The sequence below is a fragment of the Salvelinus namaycush genome, chromosome 16 (genome assembly GCF_016432855.1).
Source record: "Salvelinus namaycush isolate Seneca chromosome 16, SaNama_1.0, whole genome shotgun sequence".
Classification (NCBI taxonomy): Eukaryota; Metazoa; Chordata; class Actinopteri; order Salmoniformes; family Salmonidae; genus Salvelinus; species Salvelinus namaycush.
This window is the reverse complement of record NC_052322.1, coordinates 26168399-26193285: the sequence shown is the minus strand read 5'-3', so window position 1 is coordinate 26193285 and position 24887 is coordinate 26168399. Positions and strand designations below refer to the sequence as shown.

General features: G+C 45.6%; 2 protein-coding genes across 4 annotated transcripts in view; one reads left to right on the top strand and one right to left on the bottom strand.

The window, feature by feature from the left end:
- The window catches only part of LOC120060719 (AMP deaminase 1-like), a 32168-nt gene extending 32099 nt beyond the window's left edge, over nt 1-69 (bottom strand). For all 3 annotated transcript variants that reach the window (XM_039010123.1, XM_039010125.1, XM_039010124.1), the window contains exon 1: nt 48-69. In XM_039010123.1, coding sequence (XP_038866051.1) covers nt 48-69 — 22 coding nt within the window. The remainder of the gene's footprint in view (nt 1-47) is intronic.
- A 21742-nt stretch (nt 70-21811) lies between these two features.
- rassf11 (Ras association domain family member 11) lies at nt 21812-24713 on the top strand. Its single transcript, XM_039010121.1, has 3 exons — nt 21812-22229; nt 22728-22837; nt 22962-24713. Exons 2-3 carry the CDS (start codon nt 22735-22737, stop codon nt 24350-24352), a joined length of 1494 nt encoding a protein of 497 aa, XP_038866049.1. The 5' UTR covers nt 21812-22229; nt 22728-22734; the 3' UTR covers nt 24353-24713.
- Nucleotides 24714-24887: the final 174 nt, after the last annotated feature.

The window sequence follows — 24887 nt, the reverse complement described above, 5'->3', positions numbered from 1 at the left end:
CAGCAGTCTGCCAATACAATGGCAGTGGCACACACCAGACGACTCACCTGGCATATTGACTTTAGGCATGGTTCAATTCCACAAACTCGATCCCTGAGGACTGGCAAAGCTGGTCAGCTACTGGACTGGTGTAGCGGGAAGTGTGGAGCCCTCTGCCTCTCCAATGCAATATGAAACTGTGCTTGCGCTGTGTAACCAGAGCTTGCTGTGCCCACACTGGATACATGACAGAGGATTCCGCGTCACCACTCTATTTTAAGTTTTAACATGCCAAGTCTCACTGACAAGTACACATAGCGGGAGAGAGGGTGAGGGTCTGGTGTTACAAGTTCAAAAGCACACACTCATTTTTTTCTGGACAAGTTCAAGAGCATAGACATTTTTTTTTCCAGAAGGGTGGTCATGGACAGAGTGGGAAAACGACTGGAAAATAATTATCTGGAAAGGTAATCCACAATGAACAGTAGGCAAAAGGAGAATATCTTATATTTAAGATTACATTACCTATTCCTCAGTGAATATTTTCTTACACTTTTTAACTCTTACTCTGTCATTTATACTAGTGCATGTACACAATTAAATATTTAAAATATCTAGCAGTGTTTGCAAATCATTGCAAAATGTCTTCAGCAAAAGCTACTACAGTAGACTCATATTGTGGTGTCATTGTCAGCTGTGAAAAAGTTGAGCATCAAATATTCAGCTTCAACAGTAAAGAACCCGCTTCAAAGTCCACTTCACCCTCAAAAGATCATACTCCAAAAGCCTTTGAACACTGTACAGGAAAGGGCAGCTTCTCATTAGCCAATAATAGCTAGTTTGCCAGTTGGAAAGGTAAGAACATACAAAAGCTAAGGAACACCAGACAAATCCTGCCTGAAAAGTTGCATGGTCCAGAAAAAAGGCTTTTGGCTGTGTAGTCTCCAACAACACTAACAAGTATGAAAGAGTAAGTGGTTCCACTTGAACCACTTCAGTCTGGTTTTAGACCCCATCATAGCACTGAGACTGCACTTGTGAAGATGGTAAATTACTTTTTGATGGCGTCAGACCGAGGCTCTGCATCTGTCCTCGTGCTCCTAGACCTTAGTGCTGCTTTTGATACCATCGATCACCACATTCTTCTGGAGAGATTGGTAACCCAAATTGGTCTACACGGACAAGTTCTGGCCTGGTTTAGATCTTATCTGTCGGAAAGGTATCAGTTTGTCTCTGTGGATGGTTTGTCCTCTGACAAATCAACTGTACATTTCGTGTTTTCACTATATATTTTACCTCTTGGTGATGTCATTCGGAAACATAATGTTAACTTTCACTGCTATGCGGATGACACACAGCTGTACATTTCGATGAAACATGGTGAAGCCCCAAAATTGCCCTCGCTGGAAGCCTGTGTTTCAGACATAAGGAAGTGGATGGCTGCAAATGTTCTACTTTTAAACTCGGACAAAACAGAGATGCTTGTTCTAGGTCCCAAGAAACAAAGAGATCTTCTGTTGAATCTGACAATTCATCTTGATGGTTGAACATTCGTCTCAAATAAAACTGTGAAGGACCTCGGCGTTACTCTGGACCCTGATCTCTCTTTTGACGAACATATCAAGACTGTTTCAAGGACAGCTTTTTTTCATCTACGTAACATTGCAAAAATCAGAAACTTTATTTCCAAAAATTATGCAGAAAAATGTATCCATGCTTTTGTCACTTCTAGGTTAGACTACTGCAATGCTCTACTTTCCGGCTACCCGGATAAAGCACTAAATAAACTTCAGTTAGTGCTAAACACGGCTGCTAGAATCTTGACTAGAACCAAAAAATGTGATCATATTACTCCAGTGCTAGTCTCTCTACACTGGCTTCCTGTTAAGGCAAGGGCTGATTTCAAGGTTTTACTGCTAACCTGCAAAGCATGACATGGGTTTGCTCCTACCTATCTTTCTGATTTGGTCCTGCCGTACATGCCTACACGTACTCTACGGTCACAAGACGCAGGCCTCCTTACTGTCCTTTCTAAGCAAACAGCTGGAGGCAGGGCTTTCTCCTATAGAGCTCAATTTTTATGGAATGGTCTGCCTACCCATGTGAGAGACGCAGACTCGGTCTCAACCTTTAAGTCTTTATTGAAGACTCATCTCTTCAGTAGGTCCTATGATTGAGTGTAGTCTGGCCCAGGAGTGTGAAGGTGAACGGAAAAGTACTAGAACAACGAACCGCCCTTGCTGGCTCTGCTTTGCCGGTTCCCCTCTCTCCACTGGGATTCTTTGCCTCTAACCCTATTACAGGGGCTGAGTCACTGGCTTACTGGTGCTCTTCCATGCCGTCCCTAGGAGGGGTGCGTCACTTGAGTGGGTTGAGTCACTGACGTGATCTTCCTGTCCGGGGTTGGTGCCCCCCTTGGGTTGTGCCGTGGCGGAGATCTTTTTGGGCTATACTCGTCCTTGTTTCAGGATGGTAAGTTGGTGGTTGAAGATATCCCTCTAGTGGTGTGTGGGCTGTGTTTTGGCAAAGTGGGTGGGGTTATATCCTGCCTGTTCGGCCCTGTCAGGGGGTATTGTCGGATGGGGCCACAATGTCTCCCGACCCCTCCTGTCTCAGCCTCCAGTATTTATGCTGCAGTAGTTTATGTGTCGGGGGGCTAGGGTCAGTTTGTTATATCTGGAGTACTTCTCCTGTCTTATCCGGTGTCCTGTGTGAATTTAAGTATGCTCTCTCTAATTATCTCTCTCTTTCTCTCTTTCTTTCTTTCTCTCTTTCTTTCTCTCTCTCTTTCTTTCTCTCTCTCGGAGGACCCGAGCCCTAGGACCATGCCTCAGGACTACCTGGCCTGATGACTCCTTGCTGTCGCCAGTCCACCTGGCCGTGCTGCTGCTCCAGTTTCAACTGTTCTGCCTGCGGCTATGGAACCTGTTCACTGGACGCGCTACCTTTCCCAGACCTGCTGTTTTCAACTCTCTAGAGACAGCAGGAGCGGTAGAGATACTCTGAATGATCGGCGATGAAAAGCCAACTGACATTTACTCCTGAGGTGCTGACCTGTTGCACCTTCTACAACCACTGTGATTATTATTATCTGACCCTGCTGGTCATCTATGAACATTTGAACATCTTGACCATGTTCTGTTATAATCTCCACCCGGCAAGCCAGAAGAGGACTGGCCACCCCTCATAGCCTGGTTCCTCTCTAGGTTTCTTCCTAGGTTCTGGCCTTTCTAGGGAGTTTTTCCTAGCCACTGTGCTTCTACACCTGCATTGCTTGCTGTATGGGGTTTTAGGCTGGGTTTCTGTACAGCACTTTGTGACATCAGCTGATGTAAGAAGGGCTTTATAAATAAATTTGATTTGATTTGAGATCACATGATTTTATGGGTGTGTGTGGATCCATTTCCATCATGCAATGGTCCTGCTTGTCTTGCACTGCAGAATTGACATCCTCCACTCCCTGACAGGGTAAGGGTTAAAACGTGTAAGAAAATGTTCACTGAGGAAAAGATCATGTAATCTGAAATATAAGATATTCTCCTTTCGCCCACTGTCATGCTCTGAAAGGGTGCCAAAACTCAACAATTTAGCTAATAGGACTTAAACTTGCTCAGCAAAGTAAACCAATCTGACGAGATACTTTTACAACATAAAGGACGTATTGAGAATAAATAAAACATTATGAAATGTATTTTGAGTAACCTTGAAAAGACAAGATAACACATATCTCCCAGTTTGGAAATTTGTTTGGAGTGGAAGCTCATGGAAGCTTTTTGAGGACATTGTTTTTTTGGTACACTTTTGAGATGGTACTGGGATAAAACTTGAGGCCAAGAACACACTGAACAACTGAGCCCCTGCCCCAACCTCATGCCCGAATCTCCAATGCCCCCCCCCCCCCAAAGACACAACCAATCTATTTAGAGAATGCAATCCCAAATGTCAAAGCTTATTTCCGTGTGCAGCCAGTTAAAGACATCAAGTAAGAGAGATGGGTAAAGAGGAGGGAGGTGGGCAGTGGGGGGCACTGGGTAAAGAGAGGAGGGAGTTGGGAAGTAGGGGAACATTGGGTATAGAGGAGAGAGGTTTTGTTTTGTGAAAATGTTTTTTAAACAGGGAAATCGCATTGAGACCAAGGTCTCTTTTACAAGGGAGCCCTGCACATAATCATACAAATTCACAATATTTACAATTCCAACACCCTAAAAACATACAATATTTACAAGCAATTTAATACAAGTAACTAACAAAATAGGATAATGAAAAACAAACATTCCTCAGTAAAAAATAAAATAAAGCCATCCAGTCTAAATAAATGCAGATCTACCTAACTCAGTGGAAACCTAAGGGATCTCCAGAGTTAGCCATCCCTGTGATCGGGTCTGGTGACTCGTATGTCTGTAATATAACAACAAAGTAAGACAACGTTTCCCAACTCCAGTTCTCGAGTACTCCCAACATGTTTATTGTAGCCCTGGACAAGCACACCGCTTTGAACTTGACAATTAATCATCAAGCCCTCGTTAAGTTTAATCAGGTGAGTTTGTCTGGGGCTACGACAAAAATGTATGCTGTTGGGGAAACTGGAGGACTGGAGTTGGGAAACACTGAAGCAAGTTATGGTGGTGGTTTGTACAAGAGGGATTTATAAACAAAAAGAGAGCACTGAGAATGGTAGCTGACTCTATAGCCACTCCTATCTGTCATATTTTTAATCTGGGCCTAGAGGAAAGTCTTTGTCCTCAGGCCTGGAAGGAAGCCCAAGTAATTCCGCTACCCAAGAGTGGTAAAGCGGCCTTTACTAGTTCTAACAGCAGACCTATAAGCTTGCTGCCAGCTCTTAGCAAACTATCTTCTTATTATCAATTTCTTTCAACCAATCATCCGTCATTTGTTTCAGTGCAGTACATGCTGAGTGCCCTTCTCTAGAAGCAAACTGACCAAATACAATGCTATTTCTCTGTAAATAAATTAACAACAGACTTTCAGCATGCTTATAGAGAAGGGCACTCAACATGTACTGCATTGAAACAAATGAAGGATGATTGGTTGAAAGAAATTTATAATAAGAAGATTGTGGGAGCGGTACTGTTAGATATCAGTGCAACCTTTGATATTACCTTTGATATAACCTGTTTGTTGAAAAAAACGTATGTGTTATGGCTTTTCAACCTCTGCCATATCGTGGATTCAGAGCTATCTATCTAATAGAACTCAAAGGGTTTTCTTTAATGGAAGCTTCTCTAATGTCAAACATGTAAAGTGTGGTGTACCACAGGGCAGCTCTAGGCCCTCTACTCTTTTCTATTTTTACCAATGACCTGTGTGTTCATGTATGCTGATGATTCAACCACATACGCTTTAGCAACCACAGCTAATTAAGTCACTGAAACCCTTAAGAGTTGCAGTCTTTATTTGGAATGGCCAGTAATAAACTGGTCCTGAACATCTCTAAAACTAAGAGCGTTATATTTGGTACAAATCATTCCTTATATTCTAGACTTCAGCTGAATCTGGTAATGAATGGTGTGGCTGTTGAACAAGTTCAGGAGACTAAATTACTTGGTGTTACGTTAGATTGTAAACTGTCATGGTCAAAACATATAGATTCAATGGTTGTAAAGATGGGGAGAGGTCTGTCCGTAATAAAGAGATGATCTGCTTTTTTGACACCACACTCCAAAAAGCAAGTTCTGCAGGCTCTAGCTTTGTCTAATCTTGATTATTGTCCAGTCGTGTGGTCCAGTGCTGCAAGGAAAGACCTAGTTAAGCTGTAGCTGGCCCAGAACAGAGTTGCATGTTTTGCTCTTCATTGTAATCAGAGGGCTGATTTAAATACTATGCATGCCAGTCTCTCTAGGCTAAGAGTTGAGGAGAGACTGACTGCATCACTTCTTCCTTTTATAAGAAACATGAATGTGTTGGAAATCCCAAATTATTTGCATAGTCAACTTACACACAGCTCTTACCCCACCAGACATGCCACCAGGGGTCTTTTCACAGTCCCCAAATCCAGAACAAATTCAGGAAAGCATACAGTACTATATAGAGTCCTTATTGCATGGAACTTCCTTCCATCTCATATTGCTCAAATAAACAGAAAACCTAGTTTCAAAAAACAAATAAAGCAACACCTCCCTGCACAACGACTCTCCCCTATTTGACCTAGATAGTTTGTGTGTATGCATTGATATGTAGGCTATGTGTGGCTTAATTTTTTTTTAATGTAGTTCTGTCCTTGAGCTGTTCTTGTCTATTGATGTTCTGTATTATGTTCTGTTTTGTGTGGACCCCAGGAAGAGTAGCTGCTGCTTTTGCAACGGTAATGGGGATCCTTATAAAATACCAAAAAATACCAAATTGATTTACGCGACTTAAGAGGGGCCACCCTACTTTCTGATACAGAATGCAGTGATGTCTACTGAACCTATTGTACGTAATAAAGTGTAGTGCGCTATGATAAACCGTATCCAATGGCTTCAATAGTGGCAGCTGCATTCATATAGACCCCTCAAACTCAACCCTGGACTTTGAAGCCAGTTCCACTACGTTTTTTCATTGTTCCCCTCTAATCGGGGACTGATTTAGACATGGGACACCAGGTTTCTGCAATTGATTATCAGGTAGAAAAGAAAACCAGCAGGCTCCAGACCTCATAGGGTAGGAGTTGAATACCTAAATCATCAATATGCTTTTTGAAAGATACATATATTCTTATCGGCAGACTCAATAGCCTTGGTTTCTCAAATGACTGCCTCGCCTGGTTCACCAACTACTTCTCAGATAGAGTTGTCAAATCGGAGGGCCTGTTGTTCGGACCTCTGACAGGGTTCAATTCTCGGGCCAACTATTTTCTCTGTATATATCAATGATGTCGCTCTTGCTGCTGGTGATTCTCTGATCCACCTCTAATCAGACAACACCATTCTGTATACTTCTGGCCAATCTTTGGACAGTGTGTTAACAAACCTCCAAACGAGCTTCAATGCCATACAACACTCCTTCCGTAGCCTCCAACTGCTTTTAAACGCTAGTAAAACTAAATGCATGTTCTTCAACCGATTGCTGCCCGCCTAGCATCACTACTCTGGACGGTTCTGACTTAGAATATGTGGACAACTACAAATACCTAGGTGTCTGGTTAGACTATAAACTCCCCTTCCAAACTCACATTAAGCATCTCCAATCCAAAATTAAATCTAGAATTGGCTTCCTATTTTGCAACAAAGCCTCCTTCACTCATGCTGCCAAACATACCCTCGTAAAACTGACTATCCTACCGATCCTTGACTTCAGCGATGTCATTTACAAAATAGCCTCCACCACTCAACTCAGCAAACTGGATGTAGTCTATCACAGTGCCATCCGTTTTGTCACCAAAGCCCCATATACTACCAACCACTGCGACCTGTATGCTCTCGTTGGCTGGCTCTCGCTACATATTTGTCGCCAAACCCACTGGCTCCAGGTCATCTATAAGTCTTTGCTAGGTAAAGCCCTGCCTTATCTCAGCTCAGCTCACTGGTCACCATAGCAGTACCCACCCATAGCACGCACTCCAGCAGGTATATCTCACTGGTCATCCCCAAAGCCAACACTTCCTTTGGTTGCCTTTCCTTCCAGTTCTCTGCTGCCAATGACTGGAATGAATTGCAAAAATCACTGAAGCTGGAGACATATCTCCCTTTAACTTTAAGCATCAGTTGTCAGAGCAGCTTACCGATCACTGTACCTGTACACAGACAATCTGTAAATAGCACACCCAACTACCTCATCCCCATATTGTTATTTATCTTCTTGCTCTTTTGTATCCCAGTATCTCTACTTGCACATCATCATCTGCACATCTATCACTCCAGTGTTAATGCTAAATTGTAATTATTTTGCCTCTATGGCCTATTTATTGCCTTACCTCCCTAATCTTCTACATTTGCACACACTGTACATAGATTTTTCTATTGTGTTATTGACTGTACGTTTGATTATGTGTAACTCTGTGTTGTTGTTTTTGTCGCACTGCTTTGCTTTATCTTGGCCAGGTCGCAGTTGTAAATGAGAACTTTTTCTCAACTGGCATACCTGGTTTAATAAAGGTGAAATAATATATATTTTTTAAACATAGAGAAGACAATCAAGCTAGTCGTCTTGACTACTTTCTTGTCTCTTTCTCTCTTGCATCAAAGGTTAAAAAAGTTTTAATAGGAGACAGAATGCGATCGGATCATCATCTAATTGGCATTCACATAACTCTCAGTTTTCCCACGTGGACAAGTATATTGGAAATTTAATCAAAGTTTACTGGAGGACAACTTATTTTTAACTAAGACAAAATCATTTATAACGGAATTTTTCCAGTATAATATAGGTTCAGCAAATCCCCTTATTGTTTGGGATACCTTTAAATGTACCTTCAGAGGTCATTCAATTCAATATTCACCAATAATAAAAAAAAATGTTTCTGGCTGAAGAGACAAGACTAACAAGGGAAATCCATGAACTAATAGGAAAGGTAGATAGCAATAAAAACAATACTACAGAGATACAAAATAAGTTAGAGGAAAAACAAGAAGAACTTGAGGAACTTATTCAAGAATGATCTAATGTAATCTATTACAAAAAATAAAGCAAACTGGATGGAATATGGAGAAAAATGCACCAAATTCATCCTGAATCGTCAATACAGGAACACTAACAAAAATAATTTGCAGAAACTCGTTACTGAAGACAGAGTCATCTATGATTCTCTGAAAGATATTTTAAAAGAGGAAGCTAATTATTTTAGGCAGATGTTCTCTTTTCCTTCTCATCCTCTCCCACTGAATGAAGGTTACGGTAAGGAATTCATTCCAAATAATATAAAAAATTGAAAATTAACAAATGTACAGAAAGATCAGTGCGAAGGCCAAATTACAGAGGAAGAACTTTTTGAGGCTATTAAATCCTTTCAGTCTGGAAAAACTCCAGGGCTTGATGGCATACCGGTAGAGGTATATCAAGCTTTTTTTGATATACTAAAAGCGCCATTGTTAGATTGTTTTAACTACTCCTATAGAAATGGTAGTCTGTCAGGTACTCAGCAGGAAGGTCTGATTTCTCTATTATTAAAACAAGACCCACATGGCAAATATAAAGACCCAGTCTATCTAAAAAAACTGGAGGCCCCTTACACTTCAATGTTGTGATGCAAAAATACTAGTGAAATGCATAGCACTCAGAATTAAAAGCGTTTCACCAGGTACTATTCATCCTGATCAGATAGGTTTTTTACATGGACTATACATTGGAGATAATATATGACAACTATGACAACATCATGAAACATCTAAGAAGCCAGGCCTGGTATTTATAGCGGATTTTGAAAAGACATTTGATAAAGTAAGACTTAAGACCTCTCTCTAAAAGCTTCACTTATTCAAAAGTTTTACTTGAACCCTAAATGGTTCTCAAGTAGATTACTAAGAAAAGCTCATCCATTGTTTAAAAATTACCTTTTTGCAGATTGCCATGTCTCATTTTCGATTAATTGAAAATAATACTTTTTTTCAAAGTATCTCTCTTTTTCAAACAAGCATTGCAGAGCTGGCTACAATTTCAATTTCACCCCCCTGAAAAGATAGAACAAATATTACAACAAATATTATGACTGAACTCAAATGTGCTGGTTGATAAAATACCTGTATTTATGGGAAAGATGTTTGAAAAGGGTATTTTGTTTTAATATGATATTGTAAATTGGAATGGTAGTTATGTCCTTCATGGAGTTATCAGAAATGTACGGGAAGGTCTGCTCAATCCAAGAGCACAACCAATTGATTACAGCATTACCCCAAAAATGGAGGAGGCAGGTGGCAGCAGGAGGAGGTAGGGAACTGGTCTGTCTGCCCAATATAAAGGATCAAAACCTGCGGAGGAATAAAAATAGCATAAATAGTCAAGTATACCAGTTTCACTTGAGGACCAGGATGTTGACAACTGTGCTATACAGATTGCAAAATAGTTGGGAAGAGATATTTGATGTACCGATTCTATGGTACAGGGTGTATTAGTTGATATATAAAACAACGCAAGACTTCGTGCTTTTCAGCTAAAATTGTTATATAGAATTCTTGCCACCAACAAATGTTGAATATGTGGTGCATAAAATTATCGAAACTCTGCAGATTTTGTTGTGAGGATACAGAATCAATAGACCATTTATTTTGGTATTGCCCTCAGGTAGCCTGTTTCTGGTCTCAGGTTCAGGAATGGCTGAAAATGCATAGCAGTGATCTAAAATGTACCCTACAAATAGTACTGTTAGGAGATCTGGAGAGACCGGGTCAGTCAATTACTAATACTCTTAGTAAAAGTATTTATCTTCAACTCGCAATCTGTGGATTCTATTCGATTAGATAGATTGAAATTGTACGTTAAACATCACAGCATAGTTGAAAGATACTGTTAAAGTTAAAAGTAAAAAAATATGTCAAAATAAAACATAATAAAAAGTAAGTTTGAATGACACTGAGGGGCAGTGTTTTTACAACTAATGCCGGTTTGCCTGAAGCTGATCCCGTGCAGGTGTTAGTACACATGAATATACACACACACTCATTCAAATAAACGCATACAAGAACACACACATACATGTAATAGTGCCAGGCATGCACACAAACATATACAGTTGGCATTGCTGTTATGATTTTAGTTGTCCTTGATGTCCTTTGTTTTCATATTTATTTATTTTTGTTATTTTTTTTGCATTGTTGTTTGCTGTTTTCTTCTGTCTTTTCCTTTTTTCTCTTTAGTTCATTCTCTTGGTTGTTGGTGCATTGGGGAGTTCTTGGGGGTGGGGAATGGAATTAATGGAATTAATTGTATTTTTTATTTTTCTTCGGGGGGTGGGGGGGGGGGGGCTGTGGGAGGAGTATCAAATGGTTGAGGGACAGCTATTGGGGAACTGTGGGGGGATCTTGGAGGGTTCGGGTTCACATTATTTGGCCTGGTGGGAGATCCGTCAATGTGCCCTTGAGTAGGGCATTGACCCTGGATGGGATGCTTCTGTGTGTTGCTCTGAATGGGAGTCTGTTGGATGACTGGTAGGATGTTGAGCGGCTTCACTGCAAGTATATTGTATGTTTCGATATAAAAAAAAGAAAGAAGAATAGACTGATGAGTTTCAGAAGAAAGTTCTTTGTTTCTGGCCATTTTGAGCCTGTAATCGAACCCACAAATGCTGATGCTCCAGATACTCAACTAGTCTATAGAAGGACAGTTTTGTTGCTTCTTTAATCAGAACAACAGTTTTCAGCTGTGCTAACATAATTGCAAAAGGGTTTTCTAATGATCAATTAGCCTTTTAAAATGATAAACTTGGATTAGCTAACACAACGTGCCTTTGGAACACAGGAGTGATGGTTGCTGATAACGGGCCTCAAGACGCCTATGTCAATATTCCATAAAAATTCTGCCGTTTCCAGATACAATAGTAATTTACAACATTAACAATGTCTACACTGTATTTCTGATCAACTTGATGTTATTTTAATGGACAAGAAATGTGCTTTTCTTTCAAAATCAAGGGATTTTCTAAGTGTCCCCAAACTTTTGAAGGATAGTGTACATATGCATAAATCATCAGATACATCTTTAAGCTTTTTAGAAAGTAACATATAACCCATGTACCTGCATTAAGTACCAATTTCAGTTCAACAAAGGCTTGATGTAAAGCAAAAAAGGCAGATTGTAGTTCTAAAAGAGCCTTGTCAACAGAAGGGGCAACGGAATACACAACATTATTGTCCGCATACAAGTGGAGGTTACAATTTCTTAAAGAAAAAACAATATTTTTTATATACAGTGGCAAGAAAAAGTATGTGAACCATTTGGAATTATCTGGATTTCTGCATAAATTGGTAATAAAATTAGATCTGATCATCTAAGTCACAACAACAGACAAACACAGTCTGCTTAAATTAATAACACACAAATTATTGTATTTTTCTTGTCTATATTGAATACATAATTTAAACATTCCCAGTGTAGGTTGGAAAAAGTATGTGAACCCAGAGGCTAATAACTTCTCCAAAAGCTAATTGGAGTCAGGAGTCAGCTAACCTGGAGTCCAATCAATGAGATGAGATTGGAGATGTTGGTTAGAGCTGCCTTGCCCTATTAAAACACTCACAAAATTTGAGTTTGCTATTCACAAGAAGCATTGCCTGATGTGAACCATGCCTCGAACAAAAGAGAGCTCAGAAGACCTAAGATTAAGGATTGTTGACTTGCATAAAGCTGGAAAGGGTTACAGAAGTATCTCTAAAAGCCTTGATGTTCATCAGTCCACGGAAAGACAAACTGTCTATAAATGGAGAAAGTTCAGGACTGTTACTACTCTCCCTAGGAGTGGCCATCCTGCAAAGATGAATGCAAGAGCACAGCGCAGAATGTTCAATGAGGTTAAGAAGAATCCTAGAGTGTCAGGTCAGAAATCTCTGGAACATGCTAACATCTCTGTTGACGAGTCAACGATACGTAAAACACTAAACAGGAATGGTGTTCATGGGAGGACACCATAGAAGAAGACACTGCTGTCCAAAAACATTGCTGCACGTCTGAAGTTTGAAAAAGAGCATCTGGGAAAATATTCTGTGGACAGATGAAACTAAAGTTGAGTTGTTTGGAAGGAACACACAACACTATATGTGGAGAAAAAAAGGCACAGCACACCAACATCAAAACCTCATCCCAACTGAAAAGTATGATGAAGGGAACACCATGGTTTGGAGCTGCTTTGCTGCCTCAGGGCCTGGACAGCTTGCTATCATCAATGGAAAAATGAATTCCCAAGTTTATCAAGACATTTTGCAGAAGAATGTAAGGCTATCTGTCCGCCAATTGAAGCTCAACAGAAGTTGGGTAACGCAACAGGACAACGACCCAAAACACAGAAGTAAATCAACAAGAGAAGAAAATATGCCTTCTGGAGTGGCCTCCTGACCTCAACCCGATTGAGATGCTGTAGCATGACCTCAAGAGAGCGGTTCACACCAGACATCCCAAGAATATTGCTGAACTGAAACAGCTTTGTCAAGAGGAATGATCCAAAATTCCTCCTGACCGTTATGCAGGTCTGATCTGCAACTACAGAAAATGTTTAGTTGAGGTTATTGCTGCCAAAGGAGGGCCAACCAGTTATTAAATTCAAGGGTTCACATACTTTTCCCACCCTGCACTGTGAATGTTTACACAGTGTGTTCAATAAAGACATAAACATTTATAATTGTTTGTGTCTTATTAGTTTAAGCAGACTGTGTTGGTCTATTGTTGTGATTTAGATGAAGATCAGATCAAATTTTATGACCAATTTATGCAGAAGTCCAGGTAATTCCAAAGGGTTCACATACTTTTTCTTGCCACTGTAGACAGTAAAAGGTACAGGGCCCAAAATCGATTTAAGACCATCAGAAGAAACACATTGTGTCCTGTCTTTCAGGTAGTTTTCCAACCAAATGTAGGCTGCCTGACCCAGGTCAATTTCAGACAGTCTAAGAATTAATAACGAATGGTCAACAGTGTCTTTAGCCTTCGGCGGGTCTATAAAAAGGGCAGCACAATGCTGCCTTTTGTCCACGCCATTTACAATGTAATTTACCACCCAACGACGGAACATAAATAGTGCTATGGCCTGGCCTAAACCTGGCTGATTGACACTTAGAATACAGTTTAAAGCTAGAAAAGATCTAAGCTGAAAACATAGAATTTTCGCTAGGCAAGACAGTTTGAGAGATTGGGCGATAATTATTCATGTTAGAGGGGTCACCACTTTTGTGGAGAGGCAGCACATGGGCAGCCGTCCAGACCCTAGCGGTAGCACCTGAGATAATTGTCAGGTTAAAAATATGTGTCAATGATTCCACAATTAGGGAGCAGAAAGCTGCAGCAAGAAAGGATCAAGCAAATCAGCCCCAATGGATTTATTTTTATCTTAAGCAGTGCGTCTAGCACATCACAAGTAGAAAGTTGAAGTGAAAACAAAGATTCACTAGAAGTTGACAGAGCTTACATCCTGCCAAATGGAGGCAGTGCGAGGCATTGGGTAGAGAGGAGGGAGGTGGGCAGTGGGGACATTGGCACAGCAGTTTCCCCTATACTCTAAAAAGGAATATCAGATCATATAAAGGACTGATCCCTGGCCCCAACTGGTCATTTTGAAGCAGATTACCAATAACGATACACATGAGTTCTGTCCGCATTATTGGCAAAGTGATATTAAACTACACTCTAAAATCTTAAACAGGGCGTCTTGCACATCACAAGTAGAAAGTTGTTGAAGTGAAAACAAAGATTCACTAGAAGTTGACAGAGATTACATCCTGCCAAATAGAGGCAGTGGGAGGCATTGGGTAGAGAGGAGGGAGGTGGGCAGTGGGGGACATTGGGTAGAGAGGAGGGAGGTGGGCAGTGGGGGACATTGGGTAGAGAGGAGGGAGGTGGGCAGTGGGGGGCATTGGGTAGAGAGGAGGGAGGTGGGCAGTGAGGGACATTCGGTAGAGAGGAGGGAGGTGGGCAGTGAGGGACATTCGGTAGAGAGGAGGGAGGTGGGCAGTGAGGGACATTCGGTAGAGAGGAGGGAGGTGGGCAGTGAGAGGCATTGGGTAGAGAGGAGGGAGGTGGGCAGTGGGGGACATTGGGTAGAGAGGAGGGAGGTGGGCAGTGGGAGGCATTGGGTAGAGAGGAGGGAGGTGGGCAGTGGGGGACATTGGGTAGAGAGGAGGGAGGTGGGCAGTGGGGGACATTGGGTAGAGAGGAGGGAGGTGGGCAGTGGGGGACATTGGGTAGAGAGGAGGGAGGTGGGCAGTGAGGGACATTCGGTAGAGAGGAGGGAAGTGGACAGTGGGAGGCATTGGGTAGAGAGGAGGGAGGTGGGCAGTGGGGGACATTGGGTAGAGAGGAGGGAGGTGGGCAGTGGGGGACATTGGGTAGAGAGGAGGGAGGTGGGCAGTGGGGGACATTGGGTAGAGAGGAGGGAGGTGGGCAGTGAGGGACATTCGGTAGAGAGGAGGGAGGTGGCCAGTGAGGGACATTCGGTAGAGAGGAGGGAGGTGGGCAGTGGGGGGCATTGGGTAGAGAGGAGGGAGGTGGGCAGTGAGGGGCATTCGGTAGAGAGGAGGGAGGTGGGCAGTGAGGGGCATTCGGTAGAGAGGAGGGAGGTGGGCAGTGGGGGACATTCGGTAGAGAGGAGGGAGGTGGGCAGTGGGGGGCATTGGGTAGAGAGGAGGGAGGTGGGCAGTGGGGGACATTGGGTAGAGAGGAGGGAGGTGGGCAGTGGGGGACATTGGGTAGAGAGGAGGGAGGTGGGCAGTGGGGGGCATTGGGTAGAGGAGGGAAGTGGGCAGTGGGGGACATTGGGTAGAGAGGAGGGAGGTGGGCAGTGGGGGACATTCGGTAGAGAGGAGGGAGGTGGGCAGTGGGGGGCATTGGGTAGAGAGGAGGGAAGTGGACAGTGGGGGACATTGGGTAGAGAGGAGGGAGGTGGGCAGTGGGGGACATTGGGTAGAGAGGAGGGAGGTGGGCAGTGGGGGGCATTGGGTAGAGAGGAGGGCAGTGGGGGACATTGGGTAGAGAGGAGGGAGGTGGGCAGTGGGGGACATTGGGTAGAGAGGAGGGACGTGGGCAGTGGGGGACATTGGGTAGAGAGGAGGGAGGTGGGCAGTGGGGGACATTGGGTAGAGAGGAGGGAGGTGGGCAGTGGGGGCATTGGGTAGAGAGGAGGGAGGTGGGCAGTGGGGGGCATTGGGTAGAGAGGAGGGAGGTGGGCAGTGGGGGACATTCGGTAGAGAGGAGGGAGGTGGGCAGTGGGGGACATTGGGTAGAGAGGAGGGAGGTGGGCAGTGGGGGACATTGGGTAGAGAGGAGGGAGGTGGGCAGTGAGGGACATTCGGTAGAGAGGAGGGAGGTGGGCAGTGAGGGACATTCGGTAGAGAGGAGGGAGGTGGGCAGTGGGGGGCATTGGGTAGAGAGGAGGGAGGTGGGAGGTGGGCAGTGAGGGGCATTCGGTAGAGAGGAGGGAGGTGGGCAGTGGGGGGCATTGGGTAGAGAGGAGGGAGGTGGGCAGTGGGGGACATTCGGTAGAGAGGAGGGATGTGGGCAGTGGGGGGCATTGGGTAGAGAGGAGGGAGGTGGGCAGTGGGGGACATTGGGTAGAGAGGAGGGAGGTGGGCAGTGGGGGACATTGGGTAGAGAGGAGGGAGGTGGGCAGTGGGGGGACATTGGGTAGAGAGGAGGGAAGTGGGCAGTGGGGGACATTGGGTAGAGAGGAGGGAGGTGGGCAGTGAGGGACATTCGGGAGAGAGGAGGGAGGTGGGCAGTGGGGGGCATTGGGTAGAGAGGAGGGAAGTGGACAGTGGGGGACATTGGGTAGAGAGGAGGGAGGTGGGCAGTGGGGGACATTGGGTAGAGAGGAGGGAGGTGGGCAGTGGGGGGCATTGGGTAGAGAGGAGGGCAGTGGGGGACATTGGGTAGAGAGGAGGGAGATGGGCAGTGGGGGACATTGGGTAGAGAGGAGGGAGGTGGGCAGTGGGGGACATTGGGTAGAGAGGAGGGAGGTGGGCAGTGGGGGATATTGGGTAGAGAGGAGGGAGGTGGGCAGTGGGGGCATTGGGTAGAGAGGAGGGAGGTGGGCAGTGGGGGGCATTGGGTAGAGAGGAGGGAGGTGGGCAGTGGGGGACATTCGGTAGAGAGGAGGGAGGTGGGCAGTGGGGGACATTGGGTAGAGAGGAGGGAAGTGGACAGTGGGGGACATTGGGTAGAGAGGAGGGAGGTGGGCAGTGGGGGACATTGGGTAGAGAGGAGGGAGGTGGGCAGTGGGGGGCATTGGGTAGAGAGGAGGGAGGTGGGCAGTGGGGGACATTGGGTAGAGAAGAGGGAGGTGGGCAGTGGGGGGCATTGGGTAGAGAGGAGGGAGGTGGGCAGTGAGGGGCATTGGGTAGAGAGGAGGGAGGTGGGCAGTGGGGGGCATTGGGTAGAGAGGAGGGAGGTGGGCAGTGGGGGCATTGGGTAGAGAGGAGGGAGGTGGGCAGTGGGGGGCATTGGGTAGAGAGGAGGGAGGTGGGCAGTGGGGGGCATTGGGTAGAGAGGAGGGAGGTGGGCAGTGAGGGACATTCGGTAGAGAGGAGGGAGGTGGGCAGTGGGGGACATTGGGTAGAGAGGAGGGAGGTGGGCAGTGGGGGACATTCGGTAGAGAGGAGGGCAGTGGGGGACATTGGGTAGAGAGGAGGGAGGTGGGCAGTGGGGGACATTGGGTAGAGAGGAGGGAGGTGGGCAGTGGGGGACATTGGGTAGAGAGGAGGGCAGTGGGGGACATTGGGTAGAGAGGAGGGAGGTGGGCAGTGGGGGGCATTGGGTAGAGAGGAGGGAGGTGGGCAGTGGGGGACATTGGGTAGAGAGGAGGGAGGTGGGCAGTGGGGGACATTGGGTAGAGAGGAGGGAGGTGGGCAGTGGGGGGCATTGGGTAGAGAGGAGGGAGGTGGACAGTGGGGGACATTGGGTAGAGAGGAGGGAGGTGGGCAGTGGGGGCATTGGGTAGAGAGGAGGGAGGTGGGCAGTGGGGGACATTGGGTAGAGAGGAGGGAGGTGGGCAGTGGGGGGACATGGGTAGGGGAGGAGGGAGGTGGGCAGTGGGGGACATTGGGTAGAGAGGAGGGAGGTGGGCAGTGGGGGACATTGGGTAGAGAGGAGGGAGGTGGGCAGTGGGGGCATTGGTAGAGAGGAGGGGCAGTGGGGGACATGGGTAGAGAGGAGGGAGGTGGGCAGATGGGGGGCCATTGGTAGAGAGGAGGGAGGTGGGCAGTGGGGGGCATTGGGTAGAGAGGAGGGAGGTGGGCAGTGGGGGGCATTGGGTAGAGAGGAGGGCAGTGGGGGACATTGGGTAGAGAGGAGGGAGGTGGGCAGTGGGGGACATTGGGTAGAGAGGAGGGAGGTGGGCAGTGGGGGGCATTGGGTAGAGAGGAGGGAGGTGGGCAGTGGGGGACATTGGGTAGAGAGGAGGGAGGTGGGCAGTGGGGGACATTGGGTAGAGAGGAGGGAGGTGGGCAGTGGGGGACATTGGGTAGAGGGAGGGAGGTGGGCAGTGGGGGGCATTGGGTAGAGAGGAGGGAGGTGGGCAGTGGGGGACATTGGGTAGAGAGAGGGAGGTGGGCAGTGGGGGACATTGGGTAGAGAGGAGGGAGGTGGCAGTGGGGGACATTGGGTAGAGAGGAGGGAGGTGGGCAGTGGGGGGCATTGGGTAGAGAGGAGGGAGGTGGGCAGTGGGGGACATTAGGTAGAGAGGAGGGAGGTGGGCAGGGGGGGACATTGGGTAGAGAGGGGGGAGGTGGGCAGTGGGGGACATTGGGTAGAGAGGAGGGAGGTGGGCAGTGGGGGGCATTGGGTAGAGGAGGGAAGTGGACAGTGGGGGACATTGGGTAGAGAGGAGGGAGGTGGCAGTGGGGCATTGGGTAGAGAGGAGGGTGGGCAGTGGGGGGCATTGTAGAGAGGAGGGAGTGGGCAGTGAGGGACATTCGGTAGAGAGGAGGGAGGTGGGCAGTGGGGGACATTGGGTAGAGAGGAGGTGGGCAGTGGGGGGCATTGGGTAGAGAGGAGGGAGGTGGGCAGCGGGGGACATTCGGTAGAGAGGAGGGAGGTGGGCAGTGGGCATTGGGTAGAGAGGAGGGAAGTGGACAGTGGGGGGACATTGGGTAGAGAGGAGGGAGGTGGGCAGGGACATTCGGTAGAGAGGAGGGAGGTGGGCAGTGGGGGGACATTGGTAGAGAGGACGGGAGGGGGGCAGTGGGGGGCATTGGGTAGAGAGGAGGGAGGTGGGCAGTGGGGGACATTCGTAGAGAGGAGGGAGGTGGGCGTGGGGAGACAATGGGTAGAAGAGGAGGGAGGTGGGCAGTGAGGGGCATGGGTAGAGGAGGGAAGTGGACAGTGGGGACATTGGGTAGAGAGGAGGGTGGGCAGTGGGGGGCATTGGGTAGAGGAGGAGGTGTGGGCAGTGGGGGCATTGGGTAGAGAGGAGGGAGGTGGGCAGTGAGGGACATTCGGTAGAGAGGAGGGAGGTGGGCAGTGGGGGAATTGGAGTAGAGAGAGGGAGGTGGGCAGTGGGGGGCATTGGGTAGAGAGGGAGGGTGGGCAGCGGGGGACATTCGGTAGAGAGGAGGGAGGTGGGCAGTGGGGGGCATTGGGTAGAGAGGAGGGAAGTGGACAGTGGGGGACATTGGGTAGAGAGGAGGGAGGTGGGCAGTGAGGGACATTCGGTAGAGAGGAGGGAGGTGGGCAGTGGGGGACATTGGGTAGAGAGGAGGGAGGTGGGCAGTGGGGGGCATTGGGTAGAGAGGAGGGAGGTGGGCAGTGGGGGACATTCGGTAGAGAGGAGGGAGGTGGGCAGTGGGGGACAATGGGTAGAGAGGAGGGAGGTGGGCAGTGAGGGGCATTGGGTAGAGAGGAGGGACGTGGGCAGTGGGGGGCATTGGATAGAGAGAAGGGAGGTGGGCAGTGGGGGACATTGGGTAGAGGAGGGAAGTGGACAGTGAGGGACATTGGGTAGAGGAGGGAAGTGGACAGTGGGGGGCATTGGGTAGAGAGGAGGGAGGTGGGCAGTGGGGGACATTGGGTAGAGAGGAGGGAGGTGGGCAGTGGGGGACATTGGGTAGAGAGGAGGGAGGTGGGCAGTTGGGGGCATTGGCACAGCAGTTTCCCTTAGGACTGATTCCTGACCCCAACTGGTCATCTTGAAGCAGATTACAAATAACGATACACATGAGCTCTTTCCGCATTATTGGCAGTGATATTATTTATTTGATTTTTTTTAACCTTTATTTAACTAGGCAAGTCAGTTAAGAACAAATTCTTATTTACAATGACGGCCTACATATAAAACTGTACTGTACATTGTATTGTCATTATCATGAATCATGGATAATATACTCAAATTAATTTCTAATTATCAAAGGAATATGGCATGACATTGTAAAATAAGCATATACAACAGAGCACAGCCTTATGAACAAAAGTTTCCTGGAAATATTATGTCCAAAATGAGACAAGTCCTGAAAAAATGTATTTCACAATTCCCCATAAAATGTTTAAGCTATAGCACTAAAGAGCCACACTAGCCCAACGTACATCATTATGGGAGAATAGTACCAATTAGCCTATTGCATATCTTATATAGAGGGCCCATAGTTTTGCACCTCAACATTCTGGAGTTAAGTTTACCATCTCACTTCTAAGCAACAAATCACAACTGTCAGAATTTGTTATGAACAACGCTCCAAACAAATCCAACTGAACAACCAACTTCCCAAAAAACTGAACAATTGATATCAAGAAGTAGTCTTTTAATTTGGGTTAGATTTAATTCATTTACATGAAATACAGTCCTCTAATCTTCTACTTAACACTACTGATTACAGCTTAGACACCACTTAGACTCAAGCAAAACAAACAAACACACATGAACAAACATGACCTCTTTCAACTATCTGTTCTCCTTGACTGTTCTGCTCTGTAGCTCACCATTAAGCTATGAGGCTGGGAGCAGCTGGACATGTGGTTTGCGTTGCAGAATGGGAAGGGTTCTAATTTTCAACTCTCACATTTCTCCTAACATTAACCTGTCTAGGGAGGAGGGCCTGGCAGGCTGAAGAAAAGTTTGACAACAGGTGTTCCACTTCTTTTACTCCAGCAGTTTACATTATGTATAGTCTAGTGCACATTCTAGCCTACTTCACTCCTGTCCAAAACTATCCAAAACAAAAGCACATGTAGCCTACTTAAAATAATATACAACCTCAGTCCCAATAGTTTTGGCACAGGAGTGAATTAGAATGTGCGCTAGACACAATGTAAACTACCCATTTTTATTTGGTATACAAACGACTTATCTGTTGACTAATGAGACTAATAATTTGAGTGGAAAAATGACAAAACCTTTGCTCCCCCTTGTGGGGTGACCGAGCTTAGATATCCAACACCATATTTTCAGTTCAAGCTTCATTTGTACAGTGTGAGCCATAGAAATAGAATGGATAGAGTGAGTGTCCCCATTCAAGTGAAATATGACATAATAGGTGGACTGGCAGCCATTGGGAGTGTACACATAGGAGCAAAGCAGGAAGTAAAAGCAGGAATTGTACCCATCAATCTGTGCTGTGATTTGTTGAATCAACTCAACATTACAAAAAAATACATTCCATTGTGTGAGCCACATTTTTTAGCATAATTTCAATGAACAATCTACATTACCATGGAAATGATTGCATCACAATTCCAGACAGCCATTGTGAGTGTACCCCATGAGTTTACCAGTAAAATTGCCAGGATTAGAGGTTCCAAGCCTGTTCTGTTGATTCTATTTCTATGGTATGAGCATCCTATTCAGTTGAAGGTGTTATTGGCAGTAACAACATTTATTTAAGAATATCCATTCCCTACAACATCTAATCAGAGCACTAGTTTGGATAACTTGTCAGGAGTGCTGTGGAAGTACATTTACAAACATTTTTCTGTCAAGATTCATGATGAACAAGGGTCAGTAGCTAATGAGGGATTACTGTACTGTTTCGACAAGGCTGGAGACTCAAAACCCGAAAGTATTTGGTCAATCGAAGACAAATCATTTAACAGTTGTGGAATGCTCTAGAACTTGGCGTACTGGAGCTTTGGACAGTTTACCAGAATGTTTATATATTCCGTTCCGATAGGGATCCCCCTTCCTGTCAGAAAGATACACAAAAACACCCAGAGCCAAAAATATCTGACAGTTTACTGATGCAAGTGAACCAATGTTGATAGTATTTGGTTAGCTCGAACAAACTAAGTAGCTAAGAGTTTATGTCAGCTTGGAAATTAATTTATACCCAAATAAGATTATTTTTCTTGATGCAACAATGCCATTTTGAAAATAAATAATACAATGTATACAAAGTTGTCAATTTATCCATTGTATTCAAGTATCGTAAGAGACAAACAAAATGCCATTTTAAGCATAATTATAGCAAACCTACTGATAAACTTTCCGAGTCTAATCTGTGCAATTTTCACACAGATCAGCCCTCAATCTTTTTTTGAGAGGAGTGGGATAATAAACTTCCCTGCAGTAGTAGATACCCAAGGGACTTCAAATTGGCCTTACTCACTCCACGGTGCTCCTCACAAGACCGTTTCCATCCCTTTCAGAGCATTGTGCCTTCAGCAAAGTGGACGGCTCCCAGCATCGGATCTAAGAGGTAGGTAGCGAACTTTATTCACAGTCTATGCATGTGATATTCTGGCATCGGAACTAACCGATTATTACAATTATCATGAGGAAATGTCCAACGTCGAACCATCTACTTTTGACGCCAAATAGGTGAATTTCGCTGGCAACTGGATGCTTTGTTCATTAATGCCTTTGATAACAGTTTATACAACTATTAAGTTTTACCCTCAATATATGAATTGTTTGTTTACCTCCTTAAGTATCGTTAGGCATTATTTGAAAATACTGTAAATTCCAACTCGATGATTGCATTCAACTTACAAATATGTAATTTTGACTGCCCTCAAGACACAAAGCTGGCCAAGACAGTGAGCAGACAAACTATTTACAGAGAATGGTAATGAGGGTCATTAGTCTGTCTCCACCACTTCCCCTGCGTGTACAGTCATGGAGGCTCTTACCTAGACATATCAGCACCAACAGTAACGCTTCATTTTGTTCTCATCCCTTAATTTTCTGAATACAGAATAAGAATGGAGGTTAAGGTATCAGTGGAGGGAGTCCCACGTGTTGTCTGTGGAGTTACTGAGAAAACCACATGCCAGGAAGTAGTCATAGCTTTGGCTCAATCCCTTGGTGAGTACACATCTGGCGGCATTTACATTTTAGGGTCTCATTTCACTGTATACTTTACTTGATTTCTAATACAAATCAATCAATTCAGGTAATAAATTCATCCCAATTATCTTCCTCTGCTTAGGTCGTCCTGGGCGCTACACACTTCAGGAGAAATTCAAAGAGTTTAAGCGGAATGTGACGCCTAATGAACGGCTTCTGGAGTCTCTTGAGAAGTACGGCCAGCAGGCCAGAGAGATCCAGCTCACCCTGCTGCACAATGGGCCATCCCTCTGGGAAGGGCCTAGCAGAGGGAAAGGCTGCAGATACGAGGCTGGCCCTCAGCTTAGGAGAGCAGATGCTGTGGGCAAAGTACAAAGGGTTAGCGGTGGGCTTAGTTTACACCGTCAAAGCCTACCTCCCTTATCGTGCCTGCGGCAACAAGCCGAACAGCGACCGGAAGAACCAAAAAGGCCCAAAAGAAAGTCCCTGACCCTGATGGAGGAGGCTTGGGGATGGCTGGAGAGCATAGGAAGGGGCGCAGTGAACCAATCAGGCCGCGAAAAGGGTAGCAGGATGGACACTGTTAAAAGGGATGGTTGTTCCCTGAACGTTTCGGTCACTGTTGCCAAGGATCCCTCCACTCCTGGGGTTTTACAGAGCAAATTTAGAGAAAAGAGTGCTAAGTCCACTGAGCACCAGCGAATCTCCTGCTGCATGGGAAACCAGGGCAGGGACAGAGAGAAAAGTAACCTTTGCAATTCTGATGAAGGTAATGATATCCAACATGTTAAGAAACACCCAGAGGTTAGCATGGCAAAGATAAAAGCTGAGAGCCAGCAGAACCCAACCAGTGCACTTAAGATGGTTGATGAGAAAAGGAAGTTAAGAGCACTAGTTGCTATCCAACAGGCTAGTCTGAAAGAGCTGCAGGTCCAAATAACCTGCACGGATAGCCAAATTCATGAGCTGGAGGAGCAACGAAAGGCCAGGCAAGCTGACCAAGAGGCCCAGCAAAAAATAGTGGAGGAGGCAGAGCACCTGGAATTTTGGAAGAATGAGCTGAAGGCCGAAGAGGGATATGAGAAAGACTTGCAGGAACAGTTCCTGGAGATGAAGGTGAAAGCTGTGGAGTGTAAGGCCAAGTTGGAAGAGTACAAACGCAAAATGCAAGGTCTTGATTCTTCAAGGGACAGGAGAACTGTTCAAGAGGAGCAAGTGAATGTTCCAAGCCAAGATGCCACATCTCCTGCTACTGCAGGGTGGAAAAGGCTGAATGAGGCCCTGAATCAATCAAGATCTCTTACAGTCAGTGTGGTAAATACTGACAGGAAGTTTGCGCCCAGAGTGGACTCCAGTCATCCTCATGCTGTAGTTCTTCCAAACCAGATCAAGGAATTGCAGCCCTCAGGGCCAAGTCAGCTTAGGGACTGGTGGACATGCTGGTCTGAAGCTCAGAGTCCAAATCCAGAAACACAACCAAGGGTTGTGCATCTCTCTGAAATAATGATACATCTGGGCAGCACCAGAGTTTGAAAAGAGGTAGAGGAAAAACAGAAACTTATCTGTAAAAACCAAACACAATATAGAGTTAGTGTTCAGGGAGGACTGTGAAGCAACAAACATTAGGCACAGACATGCATACACAGAATAAAATACACACACGTACACATGGATTTTGTACTGTAGATGTGTTCGTGGTGGAGTAGGGGCCTGAGGGCACACAGTGTGTTGTGAAATCTGTGAATGTATTGTAATGTTTTTTAAATTGTATAAACTGCCTTGGTTTTGCTGCACCCCAAGAGAAGTATCTGCTGCCATGGGGATCCATAATAAATACATGATTTGTTTGCAGTTTCACATTTCTGTACTGACTGTTCTGTTGCTGTAAAAATAAAAAGGCTAAATATTTGTCCTACCAAGAGTTGCTTAATATCTTTTAATCTTCAGTTTATTCCACTGTTCAGGCACCTTGGTTTGAAAAGACGTAAGGACAGCATTTCCTTTTTACCGCACTGTCAAAAGAAAATGAAATTTTCAAGCCTATACAAAGAAAACATTTTAAATAAGT

Bases quoted from the DNA above. Each gene is read 5' to 3' on its own strand.
- rassf11 (XM_039010121.1), top strand. From the start codon at position 22,735: ATGGAGGTTAAGGTATCAGTGGAGGGAGTCCCACGTGTTGTCTGTGGA. The intron at 22,838-22,961 runs GTGAGTACACAT...TCCTCTGCTTAG, and splicing joins AGCTTTGGCTCAATCCCTTG to GTCGTCCTGGGCGCTACACA.